This window comes from Zeus faber (genome assembly GCF_960531495.2).
Source record: "Zeus faber genome assembly, chromosome: 19".
Taxonomy (NCBI): domain Eukaryota; kingdom Metazoa; phylum Chordata; class Actinopteri; order Zeiformes; family Zeidae; genus Zeus; species Zeus faber.
The window spans coordinates 21,095,906-21,107,675 of record NC_137206.1 but is presented as its reverse complement, the minus strand read 5'-3'; the positions used below and the strand labels follow the sequence as shown (position 1 = coordinate 21,107,675).

At 42.8% G+C, this 11,770-nt stretch overlaps 2 protein-coding genes across 2 annotated transcripts; both read right to left on the bottom strand.

The window, feature by feature from the left end:
* ppp1r3g (protein phosphatase 1 regulatory subunit 3G) lies at positions 1–1,129 on the bottom strand (the record flags this gene model as incomplete). Its single annotated transcript, XM_080020436.1, has 1 exon — positions 1–1,129. The coding sequence occupies one exon, from the start codon at positions 1,127–1,129 to the stop codon at positions 104–106; it is 1,026 nt and encodes a 341-aa protein (XP_079876562.1). The 3' UTR covers positions 1–103.
* A 3,393-nt stretch (positions 1,130–4,522) lies between these two features.
* On the bottom strand, positions 4,523–9,190 carry cyb5a (cytochrome b5 type A (microsomal)). The gene is made up of 5 exons (XM_080019992.1): positions 8,885–9,190; positions 7,488–7,616; positions 5,559–5,588; positions 5,404–5,438; positions 4,523–5,260 (listed from the first exon to the last, which is right to left on the bottom strand). Exons 1-5 carry the CDS (start codon positions 9,020–9,022, stop codon positions 5,176–5,178), a joined length of 417 nt encoding a protein of 138 aa, XP_079876118.1. The 5' UTR covers positions 9,023–9,190; the 3' UTR covers positions 4,523–5,175.
* Between the last annotated feature and the right edge of the window lie 2,580 nt (positions 9,191–11,770).

Genomic DNA, 11,770 nt, shown 5'->3' with positions numbered 1-11,770 from the left:
TGATTCTTCGCGTTGAGGGTTGAGGACCCTCTGGAGTCCCGAGTCCTTTGGCAGATGCGTTCGTATCGGACGGATCTTCCGTTTCCGAGTCTTGTCACCGGGGTCAGGTGGCGTGGAAAGCGGCGCCCGCGAAGGGCGTGCCTGTGAGGGGGCAGTGGTAGCCCAGGGTGTAGTTCTGACCCCCGTTGTTGTCCCAAAACTCCCCCTCTTCACTCCGGAGGTACACGGCGAAGTGCACCGAGGAGCCGGGGTCGAGGAAGGGCGGGATGTACATGGTGAAGGCGAAGCGCTCTCCCACGGAGGAAGGGTGGAGGTGGTGCTGCTGGTGGTGGCGGTGGTCGTCGGGCACAGGCACGGGCAAGGCCTGCGCGTCCACGTGGGACAGCCAGGCGTCAAAGGTGTACCTCACCCCGACCTCCTTGCCGGGGCACGCCGTGCACACGCGGATCTGTCCCCGCACGTCGAACTGCGTGACGGAGACCTTCTCCAGGCAGACCCGCAGCACCCGGACCCGCTCTTCCAGCCGCTCGCCCCGCGGGGGCTCCGGGAAGCTGGGCACCAGCCGGTCCACGGCAAGGCCCGCGCGGGGGTCCTCCAGGAGCTCCTGCTGCCGGCGCGGGAGGAAGCTCCGGAGCCTGGACAGGACCTTGAAGGGGATCTGCGGCTCCTCCAGGGTGCTGAAGTGCTTGACGCTGGCCAGGTCCAGGCCGATGGAGTCGGCGAATTTCACCCGCTTCCTCCCCCCGTCCCCGGGGATGTCGTCGAAGAGGGTGGCGGGCAGGGATTTGGCTCTCCGCCTGTCTCTCACTCTGTCCAGGCGGGACGAGTCAGCCTCGTCGTCCAGGTCCTCGTCCTCCTCCTCCTCCGCTCCCCAGTCCCCCTCTCCGTTCTCCTCCGGCACCTGCATGGGGATCTGCCCCGGGATCGGTGACACCTCCGGTGTGAAGCTGGGCCGCGTCCTGGCTCCGCGCTGCCCCGCCGCCGAGTGCTCGGTGTGCGGCCGGTCAGAGGTCGCCTGGAGCCGCCGTAGCACATTGGAAAAAGTTGCGTTGAGACACGCCCACTTCCAACCAATTTGACGGAGCAAGGCGTTGGAGGCCGACGTCACAGCCGCGTCCGTTGACGTCATGTCTGCCCAAGTATGCGAACATTTCCCTATACCCATTTCTCCTAAATTATTGTGTTTTTTTCCCAAATATAAAATTACATTTATACGTTCATTTTAAAACACACACTGATATTTAAAGTCGAAATAATAATACAAATATATAATTGAATGATATATTATTATTATTTATTATCATTAGATTTACATTATTATTACAATATTGAAATGCAAATAGATTTTCCATAAAGGAAATTAATTAATTGTATTCATTATTTGATTATCGAAATCATTTTCGAAATGATTAGAATCTAAATAAACAATGAATAAATGAATAATCGAACGTCTAAATAATATCTAAATAATGACAAACTATTGAAAAAAATCAATTGAAAAAAGATTCCTATGGAAGCCGAGAGGGGACTTGATTCAAATGATAATGTTAACATGAAAACGTAACTCCGAAATAGCACCGCATGGAATTTCTGGTTACATTTTTTATATTGCACTTTAATTTTCAAATTTGAACTAACATTTGAATATTGTCCACTGCACAGCGGGGTGCGACTTAACGAATGTAATAGACAATTTCCATTTTCATTTTAATATGGTCATAGAAAGCCCATACAAGTATTTGAAAATAAAAATACAAATTACTCAAATAACACATTATGTGGTGAATTATAATGGTATTGTGGAATTACATTTTCATTTTCAACTTAAATTATCATTTTAATATAGTCCCCTATAGGCTTCCATAGATTCCCATTTAAATATTTTATGTACTATTTTTAATTTATTTTTATCCACCATGTATTCACCATTTTAGTGTTGTTTTACCGTTAGTTGTGTTTGTCCCGTCGCAACATCTGATATAAATCTGTATTAATGTTGTAATGTAATGTTGTCTTAATTATTTGTCCATTACAATAGACCCTCATTCGCCCAGATCCAGATCCTAATCAATATTCACCAAGTCACTCAGGGCAACCTAATTACACAATAATCCAAATAAACAACATGATGTAACAGGTGCGTCATGAGGGCTACACCAGTAAATATTGTTGTCAACAGCTCAGTGCCTGCCGTCAGAGCGTCGCAAGACTTTGCTTGCTCGGTGCATTTTATTCTGGAAAAGCAATGACCGGTCTAACGCTGACCTCTCGTCTAATCTGTGTCACTGATCCACGTCACTGTGTTGAGACTGGCCGGGACTCTGGCATAGATCTGATTTTTAAAGAGCTGCCATAAAAAGCAAATAAAAAATAAAAAATCCATTTCAGTGAGAGGGTCACTAGAGGCCTCCATGTTATTTTGTGCGCGGGGCTGTATCTGTAAACATTTTATAAATCCAATATAACTGAATTACTGTGTTCATACACTGAATTCATTTTCTATCCTGTCTTTACTTTTGGTTTGCCACTAGATGGTGGAATGTTTTATTTTTTGAGCTTTATCCATGCTCAGATCAGGACCTCGTTTCTAGGTCCAAAGTTCATACACATGTACAGTACATACACACAGTCACACACACAGGACCCCCCTGTTATTATTATTTTTGGAGCCAGCACCAATAATTGTATGCTTTCCAATTCACATATATGCCTAAAACCACCACATTGAGGCAAAACAAGAATCTCAAAATTGACATTCCAGATTGCAAGTTAGGCAACTGTCTCATGCAAAGTCTACTTTTATTTTATCATAGAGCATGAATAAATTATGATCATTATTATTATTATTATTATTAATAATAATAATAATAATAATAATAATACAATAATAAATTAAAATAAGATATATATATATATATAAGAGTCAAGTGACTGGTAAGTGTGGAGCAGTACAAATACCAAAGTACCATCTTCCAGAAACAGACCTCTGGATGTTTGTCCCGGCTCTTCCTTGACAAACTCAATGCATTTTCCGCCGGCCTCATTGGGTCCGTATTGATATTTCACAGCTTGCTGGGTCAAACCCTTGTCTGACACGTCCCTAAACCATCACTTTGAAACTCTGCCGTCAGGGAAAGGTCAAAGTTTTTACCCCGATAACCCTAGAGGTCACGGAACAGCTTTGTGAAGACATGCCGGATGTTGCATTCACTCATGCTTCCTTCGCTCTGCAGAGTACGTCTGGCCACACCCCTCCCATTTGGACAGATTTCCACCCGAGCTTGCCAGGGTCGGGCCAATCACAAGCCTTTATCTAATATGGGGCGGGATGGATACCAGGACCATGCAGGGGAGAGCTGCTGACACACCTTACCAAGATAGCTGCCGCGGAATGGTCTGTTGAATCATCTCTCTAAAAAGCTTTTCTTGATAATAACCATGTGTTTGCCATACTTTTGACAGGGTTTGGTAAAAGTTTAATTTACCTACTCACTTGCGCCGCGCTGCCACACATTTCGTTGCTCTGATTGGTTGTAGGTCTACCCAATGCTCTGATTGGTTGTAGGTCTACCCAATGCTCTGATTAGTTGTAGGTCTACCCAATGCTCTGATTAGTTGTAAGCCTAGCCAATGCTCTGATTGGTTGTAGGTCTACCCAATGCTCTGATTGGTTCTAGGTCTACCCAATGCTCTGATTAGTTGTAGGTCTACCCAATGCTCTGATTAGTTGTAAGCCTAGCCAATGCTCTGATTGGTTGCAGGTCTAGCCAATGCTCTGATTGGTTGCAAGTCTAGCCAATGCTCTGATTGGTTGCAGGTCTATCCAAAGCTCTGATTGGTTGTAGGTCTCAAGATTCAAGATTTTTTATTTGTCACATACATATACATACTTTCATACATATATGCAGTGAAATGTAATGCAACGCACCCGGTGATAGCACACAATATCTAATGCTCTGATGGTTGTAGGTCTACCCAATGCTCTGATTGGTTGTAGGTCTACCCAATGCTCTGATTAGTTGTAGGTCTACCCAATGCTCTGATTAGTTGTAAGCCTAGCCAATGCTCTGATTGGTTGCAGGTCTAGCCAATGCTCTGATTGGTTGCAAGTCTAGCCAATGCTCTGATTGGTTGCAGGTCTATCCAAAGCTCTGATTGGTTGTAGGTCTCAAGATTCAAGATTTTTTATTTGTCACATACATATACATACTTTCATACATATATGCAGTGAAATGTAATGCAACGCACCCGGTGATAGCACACAATATCTAATGCTCTGATGGTTGTAGGTCTATCCAATTGCGAGACATTTTGGTCTGCGCCTGCTGATAACACCCCTTGGAAATCTAAAATGAACTCCGCATTTGACTAATCGGTCAATCAGACTAATCCCCATTTGAGAATTCGTTTGATGATGCCAGGCTGGCACGTTGCTAGATGTCAAACAAAGCATTTTTTCAAACATATTATGAAGCGCTTTTGATAGAAGCCAACGTAACATAATGATACATGTTACACCTGCTGAATTTTATACATTTACTTTATTAATGTTTGCGTAACTGTTGATTGCATATTTTCATACGATCAAAAACAATTTACAAATGTATTCATATATGCAGATATATAATATGACAAAATGCATTCTTCACATTTTTATACAATTTTGACGTATTCTGGTGGTTAAACCAGTACAATAGTATGCACAACATTAATATTTAAATCACTACCCATGTCGAGTTAAGTACAAGGTAAATTATTTTTATATAACGTGACGACTTATATTGCAATAGCTTTTATTAGTGAGGTGAAAGTTGTCGTCATTGATACGTTTGAGAAAAAAGTGGTAAGCAATTCCAGAACGGTCGGATGTCCACAGGCACCTCGGCGCCTGTGGAACTTAACCTCCCTCTTCTGGGAACGGCCTTTCTACGCTGCGAGAAGCCCTCATTACGCTGCCGAAAATCAGAGCTCCCACGGGCGCCGTCACAGTGTTCAAACGAGGCAATTTGGCAGCGAAAGCGGTCGCTCCGAAGCCGGACAATTTGATTAATCCGACCGGTCGTGGTCATATGCTGAGGACGTCGCAGCAGTGTGGATGACGCAGACAATTAAAAAAATGTAAAAAATTAAGAAATGAGCCCACGCAGTTGATCCTGCCATTCTCGGACGTAGAGCTCACTGCTCCTCCGCGGTGTACATGCGGTACATCAGCGTGACGATGGCCGCTGCTAGCACAGGAATTAACCAGGCAGGCCACCAGCTAGAGACAGAGAGAAATGGAACGTCAATAAAATAGTCACCTCAGTATACAACATTTTGGTTCGGCAAACATTCTTCAATGAATTAGTGAGGTATGGCATTCCCACATTGTGAATGGCATTAGCTGCATGTGTGTGTGGTTACCTTTCCGGCTCGCCAACAACGTTCACATGCGATTCCTGCAAGAGTCAAAACTGAGACTATCAGTGGAAGATAAAAATGAAAATATTGCTGCTCGTAACTGTTGGCGTCAACGGCGCCGAACCCTGATGACAGTTAAAAGACATTCTTTCACTTACCTCTGGTTTGACCATTTTGCCTCGGTCGTCCTGCAGAGAAAGAGCGAGAGAGATATTATATTTTGTCCAAGAGATGAAGCCTCATTCCTTCTCCCTAAGGGTTCTGGAAAAACGATACACCAATTAAATGAGAAAGGGATTAAAGAAAAAATGTATATGCACACACACACACACACACGCACGCACGCACGCACGCACGCACGTTACAGTGGCCCTTGCACGGAGCTCGCCACTTCGGCGAGCACACAGTCCACGGCTCCATGAGAGGGCGTGGGGAGAGACGGGGGCCCCCTGCTAGCGGTGTAGGTACCAGATGTCCTCGGCCTGGCAGATCGACTCGCACGCGCTGGTCACAGAGTGAAGCAAACCCTGTGGCGCAATGAAAGTGAGCGCCGATGTAGTCGCTTTGAGGAGAGTACCTCAGGCAGCGCCATCGTAAATAACCCAGCTCCACGGGCTTAGTACCAGGCCGCGACAACCACCAAGTCACAGCCTCAGCATTTCTGAGATTATCAAACAGTGATCACCACCTGCACTACCATACAGGCCACTGGTCCAGTTTAAATGTGCTCAGTGCTGCCGGTTCTGCTCAGACCCTCGTGGCTAAAATCTCTAACCTCACTTTAGCACACTTGAATTCCTCTGTCACACTGATCCCTTTACCACATAGGGCTACTCTATTATGACAAGGTGCCACTCCCATCAATGTACGTTCAATTCTGATGTACAAGTGCAATTTAGGAATGGTCATCATTACTGAATAATCAATTATTCTTTCAGGTTCTATCACGGTGATCAGCCCGGCCAGCCCAGATGACTTGATGTAATGACTTTACTTTCCCACCAGGGGGAGCTGTGTAGAAATTCTCAAACATCGTCATCTTCCATGCCAGGGCCAGCAACTCTGACACACTGAAAAGTAGTACACTGTGAAAGTCATCATCACTGGAGGAAGAACAGACCATAGTCACCCAAGTTCAAGTTCAAGTTCAAGAGATTACCCAAGAGCATGTGCATATGTTAACATTTATTGACGGGACGGGCTCATATTAATATCTAACAAAATTATGACAAACAAACAAAATTTCCAAGTTTGGAAGCTAAGTTTGCGGTGACGTTGAAGTCATACAACCGTGGTGAAGTTTGTTTACAGCCTTCTGGCGATTGCATTTAAGCTTCAAAAAGCATTTGTGAAGATTATCTTGCTAAACAAACCTGTGGTCATCATAAACTTTGTTCGCCGCAGAGATTATTTTCTGCGATAATCCAAAGCCCAATGGAACAATCCTGGTGATATTTTGTCGGGGGAAGCAGGGCCATGCTGAATTTCGGGTCAGCCTCCAAAAATACCCCATCCTGAGCATGGTCCTTCACCCCTTTCCCCCTCAAATAAAAATACAATTTAAAAGAATGCTGTGACTCCACCAACGTTAATGTTCTGCTAAAAGGCAAAAGCTATGGTAATATTGTTAATGTGTGCTTTATAGACTTAATCTCCAAAATAAATAATAAAATCATTTGTGCAAATAAAAGTTGCAATTTTATCATTTTGACAAAACTTGCTCTCAGTTTTTTTTTTTTTTTGTTTTTTTTTAAGGGAATAAAGTCAATGCTCACATTTCAGTTTGTTGTTGAAATAATGAGGTTAAAATACAAATGTCCAATACATTTTCTTGTTTATTTACAATACAGTTTGTTTATTTATTGGGCTGACAACTAATTTAACCATACTCTTTTGAGAATTGCAGTTAGTAAATCTGACTAACATTATTATACATAGTTTGCATTTAAATGATTTTACTCTGTGAGAAAAGTCTGGTACGTTGTTATTCATTCATTTGATTAATTCCGCTCACATTTCACCAATGAGACCCAAAGACTTGAAGACATAACATATGACTCCTTTCCGACCTTCCCTCCCCGACTCACCGGATGCAGTTCTCCGATCACCATGCCACTGGCCATCTCCCTGGCGTCCGTGGAGTGCCCCACGTCCTCGAAGCTCTCCGTGGCATTGCCACCGCCCTGCTCCCTCAGAACCTCCTCTCCTCCGGGGTGCTGGGAACCACAACCAGCGTGAGGAAAACGCAAACACCGGGGTCAAGGGTTTAACACTGAACCCCATATCTTGGTGCTAAAATAGGAACAAGTTAAAGGTTCGTGACTTGGTTCAAAAAATGTAAGAGCTTATAGCTACTTTCTTGCCATTGTGCATCAATATTATATTAACAACAACATCAACAACAATTGATATTACGTTCAGGGAATACAGCAAGTGCTTCAGCTGAGGTGTTAGAATGCATTGTATAAGGATTTTTTTTTCCCCCAACACGTTTTTTATTCATGATCAATAATCAGTGAATATTTATATGACACGTGAAACGTCAGAATTGTTGTTGTTTAAGCTGCTTATTATATACTTTAAACAAATACGATTGAATATTATTCGGCTCAGACAAATAGCCACTAATTTCTACGTGTTTTACGAGGCAAACACTATAGCGGGAGTTCACCTTAAGCAAATGATACATGACTTGGAGTGAAATGGGACATGAAGTGAGCGAAGCGATGTGGGCGTGTGATAGTGCGAAGCTTGTGAGTCGAAGCAATTTAAACGCGCTACTATGGACTCCTAGTGTGAAACCCCAGGGACTGATGTCTGAACCAGGGCTGGGTGACATTGACGACACGAAACATCACAAACACTGCCTCATTACTGATATTGTTGGCGATATGTCAACATTCAGGATGTTTTATTTGCCAAACAGGCACGGTGCAGTGAAAGGATAACAGGGCTACTCAAGGCTGTGCAAAACAAAGTGTGTAGATATAAACACAAGTCAGGCAGCACCAAAAAAAACACGGGAAAAAAACAAAAGAAAACATCATTAATACATAGTTGGTGTTTTGTTTTCTGTACTTTTCTGAATAAGTTTGTACATGGATTGATCCAATCAATCGGCCGATCTGTTGATAACGACCACGGGCAACCATTTCTCCGCCTGGACCCGTCTTAACGTATTATTTGATTTCGTAATCAGTCGTGTAATAAGGTTTTTTTTTTGTTTGTTTGTTTGTTTGTTTGTTTTTAAGCGGAAGCTCTCAAACTCGGCCTGTTGGTTAATACAAATAATTTTAAATCAACGTTGCGTACGGCTGCGTTACGTGCATTCAGTAAAACGTTGTGTAACGATCCGGATAACGCGCAGCCGCCCGGTCATTAAAGCAACACGTCCTCCGCGGGGTCCTGACCGCCCAGTCGGGGGTTACTTCGCGATAATGCACGGCTGGCCGAACGCCGTTGCCTTCCGCACGCCCGCCCTCACCTCTTCCAGAAACTTGGTGACATCGTAGACTTTGTTGTGGATGATAATCCACGTCGACTTGAACGAGTTCTCCGCTTCTATTTCCGACAGTCGGTAATACTTGACTGCACCTTGGCCGTTCTCCCCCCTTTCACCCATTTGTTCACAACAAACAAAAAAAAAACCCAAAAAGCTAAATCAAAACACCTCGCAAGAGCCACTACGTGCGGCGAACGCCACTCGTGTCGTACGGCCCGGAGAGATGTGTTCGGGCGGTGACTCTGCACAAACGCCGCGACGTTTACCCTAATGCACCCGCCGCGGCGGTTCCATCGTTGAGCTCCGGGATGAGTTCGGTGGGACCGCCCCTTCCCCGTCCAGCGCCGCCGTTGGTTCGTTTGGCATTTACCTTTCTCTGCTCCGCGCTCCGATTGGTCCTCGTCCTTGTCCGTCGTGTGCGGGGCTCGGCGGTGCCCCGGTTGGGGTTCAGGAGTTCAGGGTGTTGTACGCGCACAATCATTGATTGCCAGCGGTTATGCACGTTACTCAATCCACTTTACAAGTATGTGCTATATGTTGTATCCCCCCCCCCCACCACCAATGCGTTCACTGATGTAAAACATCAGCGGTCTGCCCCAGCAAAACAATTACAGGCCCCATCTGGACAATACTTTATTCGTCCCAGAAAGTAAACGGCGAAATTACAGTCGCTCCCATAAACAAATGGGTCATAATAATGCGATGCGAATAAAAAATAGAAAGGAAAAAAAACAAAAGTTTAATTTTAACTTTTTAACTTTTTAACTTTCAATTCATGTTTAACATAAAGTTTGTCCAGGCAGCGTTATGGACATTTTATACCAGCAGCCAATTCTCTGACAGCGCTGCATTCCATCGACACCCGGAAATCCGTATTTCCGTCTCCCACATCCTTACGACGCCTCTTTGTGTGTCCGATGGCGGAGGCCCGCAGTAAATTTGCGTTTGCTGGGCAAAGTTGTGAACTCTGAAAACTACAAAATTGCATACATTTACATGACATCACATAAAAAAAAAAAACATATCAGATAGAAGTTGGACGTGTTTTCAAATATCTTGCACGTCGAGTTTTTTTTTCCGGAGAAATCGAATGCAGCATAGCCCCACTCTCGTTTGACATACATAGTGGTGTCTGGCGGCGGGAAAAACATTCGTGTTTCGGCATTAGTACACACACACACACACACACACACACACACACACACACACACACACACACACACACACACACACACACATATATATATATTTTTTTTTTCTTCTTAAATATAGTATGTGCTAACTTCCCATTATTCATGTAAGAAGTTACCTGCTACTACTGTACCTACCAGATTCCAAGGACTTCCAAAGAGGTAAGACATTACACTAACCCTTTCTCCATGGTTATATTAAGTACATTTAAGATAACGTTGAGAACAACCCTCGCATATGTTACTTCGCGTTGGCCTACTTGTGGACTGGGGCTCTTATCTGTCACTTGAGTTGTATTTTAGGAGTCATGACTGAGAAGATAAACCCTAATTGTAATTAACGCTGGTTTAAGGTAATGGAGTACTCTACTCTACTTCAGTACATTTTGTAAGTGTCTGTGTTTCCATAAGTACATTCAGTTTAAGAGCCATCTCTTGAACTCTTAACCATCTCTAACCTCGTAACTAAACTTAACTATCTCTAACCTCATAACTAAACTTAACAATCTCTAACCTTATACCTAAACTTAACCATCTCTAACCTCATAACTAAACTTAACCATCTCTAACCTCATAACTAAACTTAACTATCTCTAACCTCATAACTAAACTTAACAATCTCTAACCTTATACCTAAACTTAACCATCTCTAACCTCATAACTAAACTTAACCATCTCTAACCTCATAACTAAACTTAACTATCTCCAACCTCATAACTAAACTTAACAATCTCTAACCTTATACCTAAACTTAACCATCTCTAACCTCATAACTAAACTTAACCATCTCTAACCTCATAACTAAACTTAACAATGTCTAACCTTATACCTAAACGTAACCATCTCTAACCTCATAACTAAACTTAACAATGTCTAACCTTATACCTAAACGTAACCATCTCTAACCTCATAACTAAACTTAACAATGTCTAACCTTATACCTAAACGTAACCATCTCTAACCTCATAACTAAACTTAACAATCTCTAACCTTATACCTAAACGTAACCATCTCTAACCTCATAACTAAACTTAACAATCTCTAACCTCATAACTAAAATAAACCATCTCTAACATGATACCTAAACGTAACCATCTCTAACCTCATAACTTAACTTAACCATCTCTTACATTATACCTAAATGTAACCATCGATAACCTTATGCCTAAACTTAACCATTCAAGATTCAAGATTTTTATTTGTCACATACATATACATACTTCCATACATATATGCAGTGAAATGTAATGCAACGCACCCGGTGATAGCACACAATAAGTCCTAGGAAAAAGTACAAAAATAAAATAAAATAAAAAGTAGAAAGTAGAACCATCTATAACATTATACCGAAACTTAACCATCTCTAACATTTTACTGAAACTTAACCATCTCTAACCTCATAACTAAACTTAACCACATTACACTAACCCTTTCTCCATGGTTATATTAAGTACATTTAAAATAATGTTGAGAACAACCCTCACATATGTTACCTCGCGTTGGCCTAACCTCATAACTAAACTTAACCATCTCTAACCTTATACCTAAACTTAACCATCTCTAACCTTTGACCTAAACTTAACCATCTCTAACATTTGACCTAAACTTAACCATATCTAACCGCATAACTAAACTAAACCATCTCTCACATTAAACCCAAACGTAACCATCTCTAACC